General features: G+C 39.0%; 1 protein-coding gene across 1 annotated transcript; it reads left to right on the top strand.

The window, feature by feature from the left end:
- The first annotated feature begins 1,059 nt into the window (after positions 1-1,059).
- igfbp2a (insulin-like growth factor binding protein 2a) lies at positions 1,060-18,803 on the top strand. The gene is made up of 4 exons (XM_005949761.3): positions 1,060-1,520; positions 15,333-15,514; positions 17,533-17,673; positions 18,061-18,803. The coding sequence occupies exons 1-4, from the start codon at positions 1,121-1,123 to the stop codon at positions 18,211-18,213; spliced, it is 876 nt and encodes a 291-aa protein (XP_005949823.2). The 5' UTR covers positions 1,060-1,120; the 3' UTR covers positions 18,214-18,803.
- Positions 18,804-23,124: the final 4,321 nt, after the last annotated feature.

Raw genomic sequence — 23,124 nt, 5'->3', positions numbered from 1 at the left:
CCCAGACACATTACCGGCTTTCTCCCCACTGCTTTTCCATCCATGGTTTTTGTAAAATGACATATGAGGTTCTATGTGCAAACAGCCTTTTATGCATCCCCCTAACTCACACCCCCGAGATATAAAGCAGCTTCAAATGTGCCCTTTCTCCCTCCCCATACCTCCAAGGTGAGCCAGGGATGCCGATCTTGAATGGGGCTAAATAGCATGAAATCAGTGGGTACCCACAAAACAAAATAATCTGCATTTATATCTGCGGAGTAAGGTTACACATGCCGTTTCTATTTCTGGGCCCTTGGATAAACACCTATTAGTCTGGTGCACTGGACGGGGTTAATATGGCGCTTGTTTAGCGGGCGAGCGCGACACCTCAAGGCTTGGCCTCGCCAATCAATAGGAAACACTGCTGTGTAACACACACAGTAGCATCACTGTACACAGGTATATAGGCTGGTAGCAGCTGGCAAATTTTAATTGAGTGTCAATTGACATGTCAGCCACTGTGGGGATGTCTTTCCATGTAAGGAATACTCTGCACATAGTCCTTTTGTTTGTTTGTTTGTTTATACATTCTTGGGAGTTGAGGGGAGAAGGTGCTGATTGAAACAAACAGGCTAATGTAAAGAAGTCTTTGAATATGCAAGCTGTCTTTTTCTCTCTCTTTTTTGAGCTCAACTTCAAGCCTCACATGGCTTTTGGTAAAAAAACAAACAAACCTGTTTTTCATTTGTGAATAGTTTGCCAGTAATCGCCTATAAGAGGTTAATTTTGCCTTGATACGGCCATAAAAAAGGTCTGATGTAACTGGTTCAGCTGGGGAGCAGCAGTGCAGGTCATTTAAAGATAATGATGATGATTTGATCTTTCCAATAAAACACGCCATCGAGAAATATAATGAGAAAGTGTCACAACTGCTCTTCCCCGTGAAGGAAATCCCACAATCTTCCTATTTCCCCCCTAATGAACACAAGTTCTCTTTGGCCCCGAGAGCAAACCTGGGAATGTGTAGGACCCAGCAGACCTCCCAGCCCCCCGGCTTCACCTGTTCGCGTGCACATTTCTGCTCCTTCTCTCCCCCCACACACACACCCCCACACTTGTGATTGCCTTCCACTGCCCCATGATAATTCCCCCAAACCTCATGTCTGTAACGATGCTGTTGTACGCGGGCTGCAGCTTGCTGATCCTCTCCGTGTCTCTGGCCGGTGCCTCTCTGGCCGAGATGGTGTTCCGCTGCCCGGGCTGTACCGCGGAGCGCCAGGCGCTGTGCCCAAAGCTCACCGAGACATGCGCGGAGATAGTGCGCGAACCGGGCTGCGGGTGCTGCCCCGTGTGCGCCCGGCAAGAGGGCGAGCTGTGTGGCGTGTACGCCCCGAGGTGCTCCACCGGTCTGCGATGCTACCCGACGCCCGACTCGGAGCTTCCCCTGGAGCAACTGGTGCAGGGCCAGGGGCAATGTCGGCGCAAAGTGGACACCGAGGCAAGCGCCCACAGCCAGGAGCAGCGGGAGCAAACCAGCGGTCAGTCAGTTTACCGGAAACCTGCTTTTCTTCTATCAATTTTTAATGACACTGTCTAGACTGCAGGCTGAGAAACAGTGCAGAAATATTGCATTGTCATGAAGGCTAAGCCCTAATCTGGCTGAAAAGGGGACTCAGCAGGGAAGTTGTCCATATTCCTCTTCACTGCATATTTATGATACTAAACCATGTTTCCCCTCTTTTAAACACCTTTAAATAAACTGCGAGTTTGTATTTCACGCAGATTTCAGCATCTCATAGTTGCTAGATTGCTACATTCATACATGGCCTTTGCATTGCCACGCATTTGTGGGGTGTCATTTTATAATTTGTGCTACAGCAAATGACTAGTTTTTAAAGCATTTTGCAAGGCGGGGGATGTAATGTGCATTGGGTCATTCTAGTGTGCACGCAGAGAAATAAACACAAGAGATAAAGGAACAGCCACTCTGCACAGCTCATCTCAGCTGTGCACCACACAGCTGGCCCTCCTGAAAAAGCTGCCTTTAAAACACTGCAGCAGAGTTAGTCACCTGCAAAAGCCCCAGAAGTTGTACTCAGTGGGATGGACACAGAAAACAGTGTAGTATTGATGTTGACATTTCCCCCAGCGGAGTGGAGAGAAAGAAATATATAAGTAGAGAGGGAGAACGCTGAAGGAATGCCGCATTGATTGGAAAAGTGGACTTTAGGCTTTGACTAGACCTAACTATAGACTGGCTTTGACACTGACTCCATTAACTGTAGGCCGTCTACCTGGATGTATACGCTGGAGGATCACAATGAAGCCTGGAGCCAGCGAGGCTTATGTGGTTTGTGTTTGAACAAGGGCAGGTCACACTGAGGAAGAAAAGCAAACAGCCTCATTAACTGGCTGAATTTGAGGCCGCAAAACACAGTCAATGAATGTAGAGTGGGGCCAACCGGGGTGTGATTTTTACTCATTTCCAAAATCCATGCTTTGTCAGAGTTTACCTTCAGACTGACACATGTTTACTTTGGGCACTGGAGTCCTGGAACATAGAGAAACTACCAAAAACAGGACTCATGTGTAACCCCCACTCCCTGAGCACAAGAGGTCAAAAAAAGCTTTGTGATGCCTTATATGATTTAATCATCAGCCTCAATAATTGCTTGGTTATGCTCACGTGAATAGTGCATGTAAAGGAATGAACTGAGAGTTACACAAGAGCAAAACCAGAGAGCAGACTACATGGACACATCGTGTAAAGGCTTGTTAGACATCACTATTTCTTTGCGTTCTCTGAGGTTTTTGACGCCTGTTTCCCCGGGTTGAAGGTTTCAAGATTTAGTTCGACGTGTCCAAAAAAACTGGTAAAAGCTTAGAAATAAGCTCTAAAAGCTGAACCTGGAGATGTTGTGGATAAAAGCTTTGGTGCTAATGCTGCTGCAGATGGAAGAGTGAAGTCTGAAACTCATGCAGCATTACAGTGAGTGGTCTAAGTGACATGCAGAGCTTTCTTGGGGCCAGAAGATGAAAGAAAGTTAGATTATTATTTTTTTTTTTTTACCGAAGTGAGGCTGGAAACACTTTCCTGAGGCTAATTTCAAGAGTCACAAAAGAATAAATTGCTGCTCATCCCATCATTTTTTCAAAGATACTACACTAATAGGTGCTAGGTTGATTTGTCGTGGAGTCTGAGCTTTTGCGATACGTAAGTCATCTGCAAAAAGCAAAAACACAAAGTAGCTCACAGAGGTCTCTGGATGATGAAGAGCAGCCTTTAAATGTTCTGGTTAATACCCATTGCATTCACTTTATTCCAGGAATTAATCTGGGGGGAAAAAAGATTAATATAATAATTAAGTAGTTTTATTTATTTGATCCCTTAGGAGGTGATTCTTGAGCTGATTTGGCATCTGGGCAAGGAATCAAATGACGAAATAGTACAGCTGCTTTATTTGGATGTTTATATAAATACACATCATCCTGACATCATCTTCTTTCTTGTCCATTTAGCATGTCAGCTTTTAAAAAGGAACAAAGACAAGGAACAGCAAGCTGTGTCTACTTAGAGGTGGCATTTTTACAGTTTTTTTTCTTCAAAAGAATTTATCTGATCATAGGTATACAAGAGTGCACCGAGAGCAGCTGCAGAGTCCCTATAATCTCTCTAATCAACACTACAAGTGACCCGCAGCAAAGAGGCCAAAGGTCAGAGCACCTATTTCTTTGATCCAAGAATAATCATGTAGGGAAAAAAGGAAAGAAAAGAAAAGAAGAAAAAAAGTAATGCACAGCTTTTTGTTAAAAGTTAGAATAGGAAGATATAGAAGATTGGGTGATATTAAATTATTGTTTGCAATCAAAACCAAAAGTCTGATTAGGCTTATGACAAGAGACGAATGAAAAATATCAGTGAAAATACTCAAAACAAGATAGCAAATAGGAAAGGAACACATTACTGTGAGATAAAGACTGCAGTGATGCTTTCGGCATATGTGTCTGTGGTTGAGGTTACAGTGCTTTGTTCTGACCAAAGCACCTAATTAATAGCATAACTTGGTAACAGATATTGCTTCATCACTGAAAATTCCTTTCAGTGTCATGTTAGATTCGTATTAAAACTCTTTGTACAAATAATGGAGGTTTTTGACTGGGAGTGAAAGAAAACTGACTCATTTATAATTAGGTGTGTAAAGAATACGTTTGTCTACAGCCTGATCGAGATAGGATTTCTAAGATTAAGCTCATGCATGTTGGTCAGATCTACTGCACAAACTATACAATTCAGCTCTGTTCGCGGGATTATTGAGTTCCTGGTTTAAATGATAGTTGTCTGCATCAGTGTATTATTATAACCATCTCATGATAAGTAAAGTATAATACACTGAAAGCGTATGTGCTAATTGTACATTCAAAGACATATAGCTTTTGCTTTAACACCCCCCCCCCCCCCAAAAAAAAAAAAAAAAAGAAATCGTCTAGCATATGCTAGTAAAAAGGCTCCCCTTTATGAGATGAAATACATAAAGGAAATACAAATTTTCAAGTTCTTGAGTTGCGTTAGTCAGACCACTTGAAGTCAAAATCTGATTTAAAATCTGCTATATGTATGCTATATATATATGACAGTGTGGATATGCTTTTAGACAATATTTAGCTCTCAGACTTTATACTGAAACCATTCAGATCAACATGTTGGTGCATCTTTCCCACTCTGGTTTTCATATAAGAAATTTATACTCTGTAATGACATTTCTTTGAAGCCTACTTTGATAAACCTAATATCCAACTGTTTTTGTGGAGTCTTGAATATCCTGGATTGGATTCAACAGGATCAAACTGTTAGGATAGAGATCCTGAGATGATTGCTGGCACTTGACACAGACCGTGAAGATTAACAGATCTGAAATGTCAAAGTGGTCACTGTAATGTGGTGAAAAAGGGAGAAAGAAATGGGATACTCCCTTGCAAAATAATGTTCCATAAATGAACCCGTGACCTGGTTAGAAAATTGGATTCTAAGAATATAATGATATAAAATATCAGAGCGTACGTTTTTTCAGACACAACAAAATGGCAACAAAGTTATCCTATTTACTTCATTTTGAGCTGAAATGTCTTCCTATTTAAAATTAACACCCACATTTTTCCCACTACCCTGTGTTTATGCACAGTATCACTTGATATTCCATTCCCACAGAAACCTGGATCCAAATAAAGGTTCCTTTAAACAGATTGGATGGGCGTTTAATTGTTTTGACTGGAATCATACAGCTACAACCTCGAAAGAGAACATGTTGATAAAAAAAAGCTCCAAATAGAGCCAGTTCCTGCACACAAGCTTTCAAAAGAGTGAAGCAAATGCTGTTGTCCCCTTAACAACACCTCACTAAACGTACTGTTAATCAACCAACCACTCAAAACAACCGTCTTCCAGTGTTACTTTTGCTGTTATGGAGATGGGAAATGAGGTGGAAAGAACGGGGGGGACTCCTGTGACATCTGGTTGCTGAAATAACACTGTTAGCTGACAGGGGGCATTCCTGTGTACCTGCAGGGGCATTCAGACGGAGCCTGCAGGACTGAAATAGCTCCGAGATAATCTCGCCCAAAATGGGTATTTATGCCATCTCCCCCTGAGGCGTCAACTTCACGCATATCCGTGCCAAGAATCTCCTCTTGCCTATTGAGAACCAGAATAACTTCCCAGCCTCCAGATTGGTCAAGGGTGATTTAAGACAATACAAACACTGTCTGAAATGCAACTGAAACTGGGAGTGTAAATGGGGGCAGTTTCTGAGCTTGTTTTAATAAAGGACAAATTCTTAAAAAGTATGAGAAAGACCTACAGTTGTCGTAAGAAGATCATCAGCTCAAAGGCACAAGTTTGGCCTTTTAATGCTTTCTTTGATCTGTTCTTTTTCCAGAGTGTAAGTTTTTATTTGACCACTCTTCCTGGTAGAATTGATTGAGTTCATTTAAATTGGCATCCAACCTTTAAGCATAGTCTACAAACTTTCAATAGGGTTGATGTTGGGGCTTTGTGAAGGCTATTCCAGAAACTTAATGTTAGCCTGCTTTCCATTCCAAAGCCAGTTTTGATGTGTGCTTGGGATTATTGTCCTGTTAGAGCACCCAGATGTGTCCAAGTTTCAACCATATGGCTCATGATTTGAGGTGAAGTTGAAGGATTTGAAGGTACTTCTTCTTCACTCAATTATATCCAATGTACCAGTACCAGTGGTAGCAAAACAGCTCCAAGAACATGATACTACCACAGCCATTCTTGACAGTTGGTATAGTCTTCTTTGGTTTGAAAGTCTTACTTTGACGGCTCCAAAAACACTTCTTACCACTGTGGCCAGATAGCTCAATCTTTGTCTCGTCTGACCATAAAACTTTCCTAGAAGACATTTGACCTGTCAATATGGGGAACTGCAAATTTCAGCCAAGTTGGAAGGTGCTAATTTTTAAGCAGGGGCTTTTTTCTTGTTCAGCACCCTCTAACTGTCAACACTGATGTAGTTTCCAGGTCATGGTAGACCTGACCCTACACATCCAAACCAATTTCCTCTCACCTAAGGGTCTTCTTTCAGACCATTACAAAGCGGTGACACGTTCAAATAAGTTGTAGTTAGGTACAATTGTTTGAATGGGTGATCTTGGAATCTGTAACTGTTAATCTTCTATAATCTCTTCTGGAGCTCCAAAGCTTAGAACTCAACCCTATTGAAAATTTGTTGACTACATTTTAATATCAGGTCCATTCCAGGAAACCAACGAAATTAATGAACACCGATAGTTTTGCCAAGAAGAGTGGTCAAATATCCACCCAGAATTATGGCAGAAGCTTGTTGATGAGCACCAAAATATGTGCAACCTTTATTTTATTAAAAAAATGGTACAATGATAGATAATTAGAAGTTTGTGAACTGACACTTTTGATTAACATCTAACTCTGTAGTGTAGTGGTTAACACATGCATTATACATGGAAGGTTGATGGCTAGTGTACTCCCAAGCACAAATAAGTGGGAAGATTTTTAGAAAAAGGGAAAAAGGGAGCAGCTGAAAGTACCAACCCTAGTAACTTGTAGTTAGCAAACAGTGAAAACTAAATATTGTTTAAAAACAAATTAATGATTAACTCATGTTTCTAAATAATAGATAAACAATAGCTAATTCTGATAAAACTGTGTAGAGAATCGGGGAAGATTCTTTGATTTACAAGCCTAAACTATTATAGTCTAGTGGCAGTAGTTAATAGTACAAGTCTAATAATATTTTTGTTATAATCGAAGTCATGTCCTAGCCAAAGAAAAAACTGTTTTTGTTGTCATTGTTTAAAGAAATCTATTTAATGGTGCCTTATTTAGTTTTTTTCTAAACAGATAAAAGTCAAGTTTACAATCATTGTTACTGACCAAAACACACAGAGTGTATTTCAGGGCTTGCAAACATCATGACTCTATCTAAATGTTTGTCAAAAAGTACAAAATGTGCATTCTTTTAGATTTTTTTGTACCATCCAGCAGCCTTTTTTTATTCCTTTGCTTGTTTCAGCACTTTTCCACTTGCTATAGTCCATAAACATTATAGTTAAAAAATGCTAAAAAGTTTTTATAATGTAATTGTTTATTGTGACTTTAGTTGAAAGATTAATAGGATAAGAATGACATCACCACGAAAACCATGATCAGTTCCTAAAAAGTAGACCTTTGAGGTACAAGGTTTGTAGCAGAGTATTATTGCCAGCGTGATGCACTCTAAGCGTTGTCGTGTTACAGCTTGCCTCTGTTTAGGCCGTGTAAAATCTGCCCAAAGTTCACCCAGGGCTGCCGGTAGTGATGCCTAGTCTTGGATACCACAGAGCATACATACATGCTGGAGCCTGTGCAACAGCCTGCTTTCAGATGGCTGTTGCAGGCCAAAAAGCCTGCAAGGTAAACATATCTAAACTCTGCTGAGTTTGTGTTTCCAGAAAACAGCTCCACTAGGTCTTGTAATGGATTATAGTCTGTAATAAATCTACTCATTGACATATGACCTATTTATTTCACACCTTAGAGCGATGTTTAAGAAGTTAACAGAGAAAAGCTGTGCCTTTTAAAGCCTCTAAAATTTAAAGAGATCATTTTTGGGTAACTGTTGTTTCCACTTACTGAGAGTCAGAGAGATGCTTCATTTGTTCTTAATTTTTTCCCCTTTTACCTTTGTGTGCAAACACACAAAATATGCACACTTCTAATTGAGTAAGTGGTAGCCAAAAGTAACGCATATAGTATATCTGTGTATGAAGCTTGACCTAGTTAGTGGATGTCTCTGGAGTTACACTTCAGCAAAGATTTAAACAGACAGAAATAATTGTCAGAGAGGATTGTTTGAGTTAATTACAGTGATTTCCAGTCTTGGAACCTTTCAAAACTTACTTGATTTAAAGTTCAAGGTGGGCATTTCTAGTACAACTTTCAGAAAGGTTGCTTGTATTGAGTCAGTCCTTGGAAGTCTAAATTTTGACCACGGGCACTGTCCTGACATGCCTTGATGGGGAGTCATTTGTTGGAAATTACATTAACCACTGCTCATGCCATTGTGATTGTTATTTGGCCACATGGTCACATTCTGTGCTTAATACCAACCCAAACCTACTTGCCAGATTTGGATCCCTCAGACTTTTCTGAAATTGAAATCAACAAGGCGTGCGATTTTGAAAATTGAAGGAGCCTTCAAGAACCTAGAGTTGCAAAAGCAGAAGTGCAAGATCTGCCAAATATAAATCAAATATTGTTTTTGACCGCTCGTATCTTCATACTGGGCTTAGGTTAGGCTAGCAGTTAATCAGTTAGAAGTTCAATATAGATGTCTGCAGCTCCCTAACATTATTATAAGTTTAGAGCCCCATTTTTAATGGACAGTAGCTGTACCTCCAGTAGTCCAAAAGTCTCGAGCCACCCCTCATTTCCTTATATTTTGTAAGGAGCCAGACTTTGTTGTTATTTTTCTTGAGCAATATTTCTCCAGGCTTTCTGGAAGTCTTTCAAAGCCACTTAACACTAACATATGAATCATTCAAGCATGAGAAAAGACATCTAATTCAAAAAATGGTTAGTGTTGTGTCGATATGTAGCAGACAACTTAGCAAAGAACCTATTTTAAATTGTATCTTTAAGCATTTTGTTACTGTTGGCCTGTTGGAAAAACCCTGAATTTGTTCCAATTTCTTTAATCAACAAAATATGCCAAACATAGAGCAGTTTGACTGACAAAAAAATAGCATTTTTGCACTAACATGGTGCTCCCTAAAAAGCTGTTAGCTGAACATTTGGTTTTTCTCAGCATGGTGTGCAATGTGTTATTAAAAAAAAATGAGGAAACTGGACAACTGGCAGACAAACGAAGAAGTGTCAGTCGTGACAAAATAGCTACAGCAGATGAACAATACCTAAAATCCATGTTTTAAGAAATAGAAAAAAAATCCTGAAAGGCCCTGAAAGATACATCTGGCCAATATACTTTTCATTAAAGCTTATTAGAAATGTTTTGTCAAGAAGCCATTCATAAGGAAGGGAAACAGGGAGAAAAGGCTGACGTCTGAAAATTACACAAGAACTCAACTGAAAATCAGTGGCAACAGGTCAGATGGAGGTATGAGGCATTTGAATGTCCTTCAAGAAGCCTGGAGAACTATTCCTGAAGACTACTTAAAGAAAGGACAAGAAAGCTGCCTGAGAGAGTTTGGACTGTGTTTGAAGAATAAAGGTGGCCTCACCAAATATTTACCTCCAAGCTGGAAAGAATGGCACAAACTCTGTTCGTGGTTTATATACTGCATTTCCATGTATGTTTGCATATTTTATTTGATTGTTGCGCCTATTTCCAAATTTTCCCAGCAAAACGTAAACAAATGAAGGGTGCCACAAGACTTTTGCACAGTACTCAGTTATAATATGTATACGATGGAGCAAGAATGCTTGGTGCTTGGAGATTTCCTTTCTGAACCTTTCCATTCTCTATGGCTTGGCCAAGTCTGTCATTTGCTCAGTTGACCAAAATCTGGACAATCAGACATGACACTTCTGGCCTACGTGCCACCTGGGAATTCAACATGGATCAGATATAGAAAGGAAGCCTCTCAGGCTATTGTGTAGGGATTAATTCAAGCAGTAGACTGGACAGTAGGCCTGCTGCTCTGTTGATGCTGCTGATCTCCAGCCCACTGCTATGGAGTGGCTTGTACTGCAGAGGCCTAGTGCCCCCTAAAAGTGGGGTCCTGACCCTTTGTATTTGTGTGTGCGTATGTGCGTTGAAGAGGAAGCGTACTGCTATAGATTGTGTATTCATGTGTGTGTCTGTGCGTGCCCAGACTTTTAGTGAACATCTCATCTGAACATCTGACTTTTGCCCCTTTTAGGAAAGAAATGCTTTCCTCAAAGAAAATCCAGAGAGAGCACAGTGCAGCATCGTAGGGGGAACTCAAGTCCAACAACACTAGATCTATCTGATGGCAACGGGCGCCAGCACCTTGTTATTGTTTCGTTTAAAATTTCCTTTCTCCTGCTCTTTCTTAGGCCTTTTGTAATCATATTCTATAACCGGATGTTAAATTTACCTCTTGCAGGGTACAGGGAATGCCTCCTCAGTCCACCATCGCCGCTTTCATTTAAATACATTTCCACAAGTCTGCATTGTAAAGCTTGGTCTGCATAGCTGCGAACTATCCACTTGATTGGCCAACTATTTGACCTTCTTTACTGTCTCTGCTTATTTCCCTTCTTTCGTTCAGGTGTCAAGTGAAGCCCTGCATAAGCGAAATACACGATTTCCACCAAAAGTTCAGCAAAAAGACACAGTGTCCTGACTCATAAATTCACCTTGTGAAATATTACTTGTAGCAGCAAGAATGCGCATCATGTAACATCTTTTCATCGAAAATCTGCTGGTTTGGAAAGACGCTCCTCTTCCACTCCCTGCCAACCCTCAACTCCAAAGTATGTTCTGTTGTCAGAGACAACAAGTTGGGCTGGACCTGATGGCCTCTTTCTTTGTTTGCTCCATCTGTCTGGAGAGCTTTTTTGTGCTTTTAGGTTAATGTTTAACAAGACTCCTAGCTGAGGAGAGACGGGTGAAGTAAATGAAAGCTGCCTGGAGGAATTTCTACAGGGACTTGTTGTCCCTAAATTTAAATTTAAGGTTCCTGTTTTAACGCCAGTGTCACTGAGGGCATTGTTTGCTCCTCTGGGAATGTGTATTTCTGCTTTAAAAGGATTAAAATCGACACAGAGGATTAATCCTACCGAATTTGGTGATTTTTCTTTTGATCCTTTTTTTTTTCATATGATTCGCCCACACAGCTTTTCTCATGTTTATTTGTGTTCATTTGGGCACAATGGAAGAATTCTCACCTGCCACACAGGGGGCCTGGGTTTAATTCCTCGCCAATGTAGAGTTTTTATGGATTGGAACATAACTACTGGGCTCCTTTCTTAAGATGGCCTTCAAAGAAACTTTGGCCAAGTTGCCCCTGATTAGCGTGTACTTAAAATGTTAGACAAGGTGCTAACATGATAGGTAAAAGAGGACTTCTATGGAAGTGTGTGCAATACGCTGAGGCTTGTAGTAAGAAAGTGCTTTGATCTCACAGTTAGAGTAGAAGAGTGTTATATAAGTACCAGTCCATATACATTTTAAATGGGATCTGATCTATTTTTAGCTTACCATTTATTTGCTAGTGTTAGTAATTTTACGTGCTACTCCATTTATTCTACTTTATTTAATGACCCACTTTCTCATTTACTTGGATATTTAAATGTTCATCAGTAAACACTATTAGCTAAGCACTTAACTACTAGTCATATATTTGGACTGGTACTTACATAGAACTTTTCAACTCTATTTGTGCACTGAAAGTGCTCTCTTACTACAAGCCCATTCATGCGAGCACTTTTAGGTTAACTTTCACTTCAATGGGCAAAACTCAGGTTTTAGTACCTTGCCCACAGATACTTCAACATGCGGACTAGAGGAGCTGGGCATTAAACCACCAACTTTTCAGTTGGCAGCTGATTTGCTCTGCCTCCTGAGCAACAGTCACCCCAAATTAAAAACAAAAGCAAAAAACGTTGTTGAACTTTGGCTTAATTCTTCTCAGGAATTAAGCCACTCATTTTCTTTGGGAGGGAAAAGCCAACAGCAGTTCCTCCTGTAGATGATCACATTTTTATTCAAGTAGCATGCTTAGTGATTTCATTTAGAAAGAAAACTGAAAATCTGTATTTTGGAGTTCATTTTAAAGACACCACAATTAAATCAATGTAGTGGCATAAAATAGACTTCTATGTATTATATGTTTGGGCTGCCAACTCAAATCAAGGCTTTAAAAGACATATGTATTTACCGATTAGCTCCGCTGTTAAACTCACCTGCTTAATATTGTGTAGGTCTCTTGTGCACAACCAAAAAAAAAAAGCTTGATGTGTATGGACGCAGGGGTAAGTGGTTTTACTAGGATCTTCTAATTTCAGTCAAAATCACCATGATAAATCCTTGGCAAAGTAGAAGTAATACAAGTAGCACCAGTACAACTAGTAGCATTAGTAGTAGAATATCAAGGGTGTCAAATCCATTTAAATCACTGGCCATGTACAGCCCACTTGAATCCTAAGTGGGCTGGAGCAGTAAAGCTTAAAAAATGTTTCCCTTACTTTACGTAAGGGAAATCCCTGAGATGTCTAAACCTCTGAACGCTTCGTGAATCACATTTGATACATGAGTTTTTGTGAGTTTTCGAGACTTCTCAAACATCAATGTGATTTTTTTCATAGAAAAACATAAAAAGAAAATTGCACAATAAAATGTTTTTAAGCAATAAAAGTAAAAAAAAAATGAATGTGGGAGATGTGACGCAAACAAAAACTCAGGTATTTGATTTAATATTTAATTAGTTATTTTTTAATTTGCTAGAACACCTGATTAAAAAACATTTTAAGAAAGAATTTTCTGTCAATTATTTCACCGTTCAGCCTTTAAATGGGTTAGAAACAAATATTGCAGTTCTGGCGATACATTTCAGTTTCTCCAAATTGAAAAAAGAAAGGCTGCTGCAGTAAGTCAAAGACCCATCGGCAAGACTCTCTGGGCTTACACTGTCATGGAAATGAAAAATAAATTTATTGTGTAAATTAAATGTACTTAATGCACAGAAAATATTCCATTTTCAATAAAAAAAAAGAAAATGATATTGTAAAGATTAAAAAAAAAGAAACATTTCAGTCTTAAATTGAACACTAACAATAAAAAAAAGTTTTCACTCTGCTGTATGACAGGCTGTAGGTTAAATCTTTGTCAGCAAGAAAACAGTTAAACTCGTGAAAATACTGTTAGAGGTCCAATTTTTATGGTGTCCTTCTTTAAAATTTCCACATTTTTCCAAAGCCATCCACTGGGCCACTTTTGGCCAATGGGCCATACGTTTGACACCCCTTCACAACATGGACAAAAGCACTGGTTTTCGTACACATCACACCTACAGGAAGCTGCTCAGCCATGGAAACCATGCCATGAAGCTGTCCGCTCACAGTTTTTGTGCTGATGTTAATGTCAGTGGAGGTTTGAAGCCATGCAGTTACTGACAGAAAAGAGTGTTGTTGATTTTTACGCACTCAGCGACCCCGCTCTGTAACTTTGCTTGGTCTGCTACTTCATGACTGAGTTGCTATGTGTCCCAAATGCTTCCTCTTTGCAGTAATACCACTAACAGCTGATCTTGGAATAACAAGGAGGGAAAAACTTTCATAGTATCACACTCGAATTCAGTGAGATCTTTAGAACGCCCCATTCTGTCACAAATGTATACTGCATGGTTGATTTTATGCACCTGTGACAAGTGTGGCCCATCTCTTTTGTCCATACAGTGTAACTTTACATATTTGATTATATCTATTGTATTTTTTTATCAGCATCATTAACATTTGCTCGTGGGACTGATTCACACTGTAAAGCCACCATGGAAACTTCATCATGACGCAAGTTCAGTAGTAGCCAACATTTCTCAGCTCATAAGCTGGTCAAGAATGTGGGGTTTCTTCTCTCTTAAGAGAAAGGAAATATTTCCAGTGACTCACTGATTGTGCTGATACATTTCACAGTGGTTTGGACACATTTTGTGGAAAAGTCAAATGCGTTAAATAAACTATCACAAGCTCAGGAGACGTGCTTGTAAAAATGCAACAAAAAGTAAAACAAACAATAAAAAAACAGCCACAAACACAGATGTGTAAAATACAGTATGTTCTGTGTTTATATCAAAATTAAGTGGAAAAAATGCATTTAAAACATTTTAATGCTTTTAAACACCAAACAGATTATGTTGAACCTTGTGCTTCATAGTTTCATGATTTATGCAAGGGTAGATTTGCATGAGTCACACTTTACAGTTTTTTATCATATATCGTCTGAAACAAGCTGTTTTACATCTTCAACATTGCCAACCTACCTTTAAGAGCATTTCTTTCCCTGATTGGCTCAACTGAGCCGTGTGCTTGAGATGACCATATTATGCACTGAAGAAAACAGTGAAAGATTTGGAGGAGTCTGAAGCTTTAACTCCACAATGATACATTGTGTTTATTGTCTATCTAACTATGTCTTACATACACAATGAATAACATTATTGATCTGTTTTTTGTGAATATATGTCTTTTATTTCCTATTTAGTCTATAAATTCTGAAATTAGTTACTTTACATGGATATTAGGCTGATTTATGTCACCAAGACACTGTTTGAGATGACATTGTATCTTACAACCGTTTTTAGCTTTGAAGTCTTGTTTCAACACGTCCTAGTAACAATTCACAATTTAGACTTTTGTTAATACTTGGGTCCTGGGTGTAACTCCACCATCTGGCTAGGAATTATTGCTGTTACTCCAAAGGACATGCTGTTATTATTTATTCCTGATGGAGCTCAGTCTCAGAGGTCAATCTCACCTCTGCCCTGTAAAAAGGCTATCAGTGGTTTTCTAAGCACCTCTTTTGTTGCTCTGAAAAATGATCTGTGCAATCTGGAGTGTGTCTCCTGTCACTTCCAGCAGCTGAAAAATCCGTTTCATTACCAAGAGAATGACAGTTAATGGGAAACAGAGTGGTTGAGAGTGCAAAGACACTCTAGGTTGTCAGCAACGTGTCCCCGAACAATAGCCATAAGAACTTTCCTGGCTAAACCGCACAATGTTACTGAGCCGTTAAAAAATAAAAAACAAAACAAAATTCTTTATAGCTTTTTGATCTTTTTAGCATTAGAATCAAATCTTAATCTGCTGCTTTTGTGTCATTACCCATCATCCACAGGAGAGGCTGTGGAGCTGCAGCCAGAGCATGGCGCGAGCGAGATTCCCGGTATCCGAAAGCCCAATAAAGAGGCCGCCTGGCTGGGGCCCAAGGAAAGCGCTGTACGCCAACACAGACAGGAGATGAAGACCAAGATGAAAACCAATAAGGTGGAAGAGGTGAAACCTACTCGGCCCAAACAGGCAAGGCGAAGTGGCGTGTCTGTTTAATTTCTGTAGAGGTTTAACAAAGTCACACTCATGTGATTTTAGCAGCTGTATTTACACTGATGTGTTACATTTTAATAACACATGGGATCATTACAATACTCGGTTATTTTAAAGTCTGGTAAGATTTTGCTTTGAGACACTGGGATCACATGAAGCTTGCGCCACATATCAGATGTAGACGCTGAGGTGAAATCGCCTGAATTATGCCCTGCAACAGAGCTTAGTGTTGATATAAGATTGTATAAACTGAGTACATCTACTGTAGTCCCTTTGAGTGTGGAGGAACAGCTGCACTCAGACTTCACAGACATGTGCTGCCCCCCTCTGGTGCTGCAGGTTCTTTTAGACGACATTGAAGATATTTAAATGGACGAACCCTCAACCTTTAATACCCCTGACCTGCTCTGAGTGAGATTTTTGAGAAAACCTCATAATTTTTATCCATCATCTGTCCACTCAAACAATCAGGTAAATGTTAAATTGCTTTGCTGGGAACTTTAGAACTTCTCAACAAGATTTCTGGAGGTTACCGATGAGTCATTATTCACAAGTGACTTTCATAAACAGAAAGACCTTTAGCTGTAGCTAAAAATGTGCTAATAGCTTTGCAAACCTGCTGTTGATGTGCATTGGAGAAATTGGTTTTAATTGATTTTAAAATAAATTTTTAAAATATGAAAATTAAGAAGACACATGAATGAACAGATGTTTGATTTTCAGAGGGAGCCTTGAAGCTCCAGCACACCTAAATGCCACTATGGATGCCCATGGGTTACACTTGCTACAGCTTTGCAGTTGAATTGAATTAAATTCCTTTCTTTCCAGTACAACAAGAGTCAAGGTCAACTTCTCCATTCATACAGTAAAACTGAAAACAAAACTCCCTAACGGTAAAAAGCGATTGAATAATATTATAAAAGACAATACAAATATACGATGTAAGTATAAAAGTATGAATACAACTCAAGTCTCTTCAAGTCATTGTTTGTATTGTTTGTACATGTATTACTTGTACTGTCTCTCTAGTGTTTTCGAATCCTGGTTTTATTTATTAGTTTTATTTCATTTCTTCTTCTTCTTCTTCTTCTTATTTGTATTATTTAACTTTATTTATAATAATTTAGTATTTTTATTTATTTATTGTATTCAAATCTTTCTATGACTGCTATCTGAAACGAGTCTAAGAAAATAAGGATTGCACTCTACAGAATAAACACCCTGTCTATATTAATGTGTGCATATAACAATAAACTACTCTTACTTCTATATAAATGAAACAAGGTGCAGTATTCATATAGTGCAAATTGTTTAAAATATGTCTGTAGAGCCAATTTTGCAGTAGCGAGCTGTACATTTTTGTGATTTGGCTTCACAGTTTCAGTTTTGTTTGGTTATTTTATTTGAAAATTAAATTTTACTGATACACTGTCAAATCCTAACAACAGTCACCTCATCGCCATCTAAAGCACACGTACACACCGCAATAGTTTATTTTCACATCCTCGAGAGACAAAATAACAAAGTGCAGTATGACAAGAGGGACACCTCAATGTCAACCATATGTATTTAATTTGTGTAACATACTGGGATATTTATAATTTGAGCTATTTTGTTGTGTTTTGTAACTTTGCAATATATTGTATTATTTAATTTAGTTTATCTACTTACTGTTCTTACTGTCTCAGAGCAACTGTGACCACATAATTTCCTCAGATATTAATAAAGTATTCTGATTTTGATTCTCAAGGTGCTTTTTATTGCAGGGTATAAGGTAAAGACCTTACAATAACACAAAAATGTTAGTTTCAGTTTTTCTGAATATTATTCTGTGAATAGCCAAGATTTAGGAAAATCCAAATTGTTATTACGAGAAGAAAGAAAAAAACAGCCCTTTGTAAACGCAGGTGACTCACATGTAGTTATAGTTAATTATAACAGCCTTGCTGTGGACGTGACAGGCTTGTTGTTCTTATGTTTGCTTTTTTCTAAAGACTCAGTGTCAGCAGGAACTCGACCAGGTCCTCGAGCGGATATCCAAGATGCCCTTCAGAGATAACAGAGGTCCTCTGGAAGACCTGTATGCCCTGCATATCCCCAACTGCGACAAGAGGGGGCAGTATAACTTAAAACAGGTGACTCTGGGCTTTTTGGGAAAGAGGGCGGTAAGCCCAGAGGTTATACCCAACTGATAATATGCAGGTATGGAGAGGGGAGGTGGGCATCGCAACCACTATCTCTAACAAAATAATCGGTTGCACTGACATATCAAATCCTACAGTCATTTTCTCATCATAATACTGATAATAATAATAGTAATAATAATAACAGTATTAATAATTATTATAATGATAATAACAATTCAACTAATTGAACACAAATTACTAAAAAGGAGGGATTGCACATTGTGACCTGATAAGCTTCTTTTTGTGCATGCACTTTATAAAACATGTATAGTAAGACTGCTAGCTTAGCATGAAACGTGCAGGTAACAAAACTACAACATAAATTCTGTTTTTCAGTGCAAGATGTCTCTCCATGGTCAGAGGGGGGAGTGCTGGTGTGTCGACCCACACACTGGCCGACCCATCCCATCGGCTCCGACCGTGAGGGGTGACCCCAACTGCAGCCAGTACCTCACAGAGCTGGAGCTCCCTGACATGGCCCAGATCTAAAGTGGCATCAAACATCCCAAAACATAAAAGGAAAAAGAAAAACTGTAAAGAGGTTGGGAACAAAGAACATCAGAGTAAGCTATGTATTATCTGTCTGTGCGTATGTGTCTTTAGTTCGTACAATGACACTGACATTTGAAGTCTTAACCACCAAAAAGGATTAAATGATAGAATCCAGCTTGCTGCGTAAGATGTAGCTGCAGATTACTTTTAGAGGGGAGTGAGTGGAGATAAGACTCCCTTTTCCCACTTAGATATTCAGTAGGCGTCATCTGGAGCGTCGGTGACTATGCTTTAGTGATTTTGACTTTGCTCGGATTGCTTTGTTATCAGTGTTTTGTACTATATGCATTGAAAAATGAAAAGCCTTCAACATATGTGATGTTTCGACGTGTGTTTTAATGCTCTAGCTTATAGACTACTGTTGGTTTAATACTATACACAAGGCTTTGAGTACACCTGGCTATTAATACAAAGTATTAAAGATGAAATGTAGTACCTGTTGGAAGTAGCGTGCATTAAATGTTCAGCCGAAGGACATGACCGTAAGTGATAAACAGATAATGCCATTAAAACTACGATACAATCAATCTGTGCACGTCATCATTCATGTGATGTGAATGACTTGAAAGCTTTTCAGAATGAATGAGTGAACTTGACAATGTTCAAACCTTGGAGATTTAGACTGTCTTTGCAAAAGTCTCAAGCCATCCCTCATTTCTTTATGTTTTTCTTCATAGAAGCCAGATTTTTCTAGCTTCTAAAGTTTTAACCCACTTAACAATGACCTATGAAATGATGGGTCAAGACTTTTGCACATTACTGTATGAATAGACAGTTTTATAATACCATAGCCTGCATTTCCCCAAGTGAAAACATTAAATATAGTCATACCGTTTTGAATTGAAATAATCTATATTTTGGTGCATACTTTATTGACTTTGCAGTTGTAGCTTGTTCATACTGACCCCAGCAAGCAAAACTGCAGGTCTGAAAGTGTGAAGAAAACATGGTCTTTGGATTTTATCACATTCTGCAGAAAACCTGATTTACCCTGTCCTCTATTAGCAAATCTCACAATAACAGTGATCTCCAAGCACTTTATTTTATAAGGTCAAGACCCAGCAACAGGGAAAAATCACCTGTGGGCAAGGGCAAAGCAACAATGAGAAGGAGAAAAAAAATGAAATTGGGTGGTTGTTACATGTACAAGATTCAAACTTGTAATTTGAACTAAATAATTTCATGTTTCTATGGTGAACGTAATTAAAACATGTAGCATCTGCATGAAATTCAGCAGCTTAATTTGTTCTTCTTGAGATGACATGATACAATCTAGTAAGAGTGGTTAGTTGCCTGGACTCGAGAAATTCACAAGATCACATTAGATGTCAAACTACAGGAAAATCGCTGGAGTTTTAAGAGGCAGACAACTACACCCACACCACGTGTATGCTATTGCTATTTATTGTGGTTTAACCTGTCAAGGACAAAAACGTACAGAAAATTCTGCATCAAGCCGTGTAATCATAGCTTTCCTACTTTTGTTAAGCCTGGTTTGACAGCTTGGTGGTGTGATGGTTAGTGCTGTTGCCTCACAGCCAGAAGGGCCTGCGTTCAAATCCACAATCTGGCTGGTTTGCAGTGTGTATTTAGAGTTAGGTTAACTGGTGATTATAAATTACCCATGAATGTAAGTGCAAATGGTTGTTTGTCTCTATGAAATCAACAACCCCCATATTGGTTCATTAAGCAAGACTAGCAGTAATTGCCTTGATTAACAAAGTAGTTGTTCAAACAACAAGATTTCATTGTGTTTTCCTAAAGTTTTTCACTTGTGTAGAATGAATTAAAACAAATTTCACTTTACGTACTTCAATAAATCACTTCAAGTCAATGTGAGTATACTACGTTGATACGTAATCTGGTTACATTAAACCACCAAATGCCAAATGTGTTGGTTTGACATGGTCAAAAATGGGTTATTGTACTTGGTTAAATCACGTGGAAAAAGGTGCCATGATTAAATTGTGTTCATCCAACAACAGAGTGTAGGAAGAAGAAATGTTAGGACAGGCAGGCGTTCACTCTGAGTGGTTGGGGAATGAAGGTAATAAGATGAATGGGGAGTGAAAGACAGGGGAGTGAAGAAAGGGTCCTAATGGCATCATGTGAGGTCCTCTAGCTGCCAAAAAGAAAAAATAACGAAAGGTTGGCTTAGGGTTATGTGATCCAGCCCTAACTATATGATTGATCAAAAAGGAAAGTTTTAAGCTTAATCTTAAAAGTAGAGAGGGTGTCTGTCTCCTGACAGGAGAGGGGCCTAATAGCTGAAGTCTTAAACTCCCATCCTACTTTTGGAACCACGAGTAACCCTGCAGTCTAAGAGTGAAGTACTTTATTGGGATAAAATGGTAGCGTGAGGTCTTTAAGACATGACAGAGAATAATTGTTCAGGGTCTCAGAATTCTAGATCTTGCAGAGAGCTGATGAAGACAAGCTAACTTCTCTTTGTCATCTCATAAGTGCTCTCGCTGCAACAGAGAGCAGCCAAAACCACTCAGTGATGTCACAGAGAGCCGTTCTGCTTTGACAGCAGATGGAAGCCACCTGCGTGAAGACTCACAGGGCTGTCTTTAACAGCGTCAAGGTCACAGAGATAGCAAATCGCAAAACACACAACTACTGACTCAACATGTTAACCATGGAGGCCCCTCATTAAATACTCGTGACAAAAGTGCAGACGTACAGTTTTTGTGAGTACATGAACTTTATTTAAATAGTGATTAGCCTTTACAAAAAACAAAAAAACGAGTACATCAATTACACACCTGATAAATATTTCACCATAATGTTCACATTAAAGTGTTCAGAGTGTTACTGTGTTGTTGTGTTTACACGTGTGCCTGAATCAACAGCATGACAGAGGTTTGCACTGAGAAAAACAGGCTGATGTGCCGCTGTCAGTTTTCCCCAACCATCGTGATAAAGCGAGGAGACATTTCTATATTTCATTGACTGAATATTAGGATTACACAACAAAATAAACAGCAAATTAGGCAAATGCTTGACAATAGAATAAATCTTTTCCTCTGTCGTCATAGCAGCACTTTGACTGGAAGATCACGATAGTCTTTGTCAGCAACCGACTGAAGAGTGAAAACCACATCCACACCTAAAATTGTTTTCCTCTTTTGGGCTTGATCTGTCCCTCATCCAACAGCTCTGTGGAGCCACATGCAAATCAAAATTCAAACTGGCGTGGGGCAGAAGGCACTTGAATTTACATAAAAACTCAGCGACCTTGCTCTTCGCAAAATGAAGTACCCGATGAACCCTGAGAGCAAGTCACCATTGGCCAGCACATTTGCCTGTGTGGTGGCAGTGAAGACCCTTCACATGGAAAAAATAATCAATGCGGGGCCTTTGCATATGATTTGTGTGCGAGCTGTGAAGGGAAACGCACAGCACCGAGTCTGGCAGACAGTAGTTTGAGCAGACTATGCTCATGTGAACTGAAATCAGAGCTTTTGAGAAGCTGAGAACTACAAGGGTATGGTACGCTTAGCACACACACACATACACACACACGTACAGTCACACTCAGGAACATGCACGCATACTTTATACATACATTTACAAACAGTGGAAACAGCTGTCTGGAAAGTGAAAGTTCTATGGGTCTGTCTCAGCTTACACCAACATCAATAACAGAAAATTAAGAATGTGCATAAATCTGACAATAAGAAAACTCACGGGTTAAGATGGCAGGACCTAATGTCCTTCCTCATAAGGGCTTATTTATCAAAAATGCAACCTGCTTGGAACATCCTGTTTCACAAGCATACAAAGCTCGGCTGAGAATAGCACCAGCCACAAATAAGTTTAGTCCAAGTGCACTGGAGGACAAAAAAAAGATATAGACTTAGCTGATTAGGATGGAATTTTATAGGTTTCTTTTTCTTAGCTTGAGACAACCAGTTGAGATGATGAAATTACTAGTCCCAGCGCAATAACAATCTGGCACATAACCTACCTCTGCTAAATTGCAAACCCTTGTTTTTGTACAAATTAAGCAATCAACAAACATAACTTGTTTAATTAGAAAGCGTTGGAGACACAGGTTTACTTCCTTTTTTTTTTCTTTTTTCGATCCGCCAAGCTAACCAGCTGCTACCTCTAGCATCATATACAAAACAATGATCTGAGTATATGCTACTAATCTTCTCATATAACTTTCATTGTCTCAGCCAAATAAATGTGCTGTGTTACTAAAATGCCAAACTTCATTAATGCTTGTCAGCTTCTCATAGCAAACCTTTTCATTTCTGAATCTATGTTGATCATAAAATTAGCTGCATGACCATAATGAAAAAAAGTCACTGTTAGCTAATTTTGAGCTACAAAAATGCCTAACAAGTACCAGTAGACTGAAGAAGTTACTTGGAAGTGATGAAACGTTTCTCCCACTGAAAACGCTACGTCCAGATGAACAGAATCAACCACTGTCACCTTTTAAGTGACAGTGGACACCTATAGCCAACTTAGTCACTGTGTCACAATATGTAAACATCCTTTAAGACACTTCCATGTTGTACATTATCTGCACTTACACTCTGCATTCATTTAGACAGTGTAGAATTTGTGAAAATGTACAAGTTATCAGTCATTAGACCACAAAATAATAAATTTTTCAACACTGAAGATATTCTTCTACTTTAAATGCAGATAAATTAGTGCGTGACGGATATAAGAGTCTTAAGACTGATCTCCATACCAATATTTGGCCAACGTATAGGGTGATGTTTTCTTTACATTCAGACTCTCCCATCTCTGCTTCACCTATTTAAATTTAAATGTATTTTTATGCCATAAATTTTGATTTTATCCGGTCATTAAGTGATGACTTGA

The sequence above is a fragment of the Haplochromis burtoni genome, unplaced genomic scaffold, assembly GCF_018398535.1.
Source record: "Haplochromis burtoni strain Fernald_Lab_line unplaced genomic scaffold, NCSU_Asbu1 Contig_676, whole genome shotgun sequence".
NCBI classification, from domain to species: Eukaryota; Metazoa; Chordata; class Actinopteri; order Cichliformes; family Cichlidae; genus Haplochromis; species Haplochromis burtoni.
This window is presented reverse-complemented; position numbering and strand designations above follow the sequence as displayed.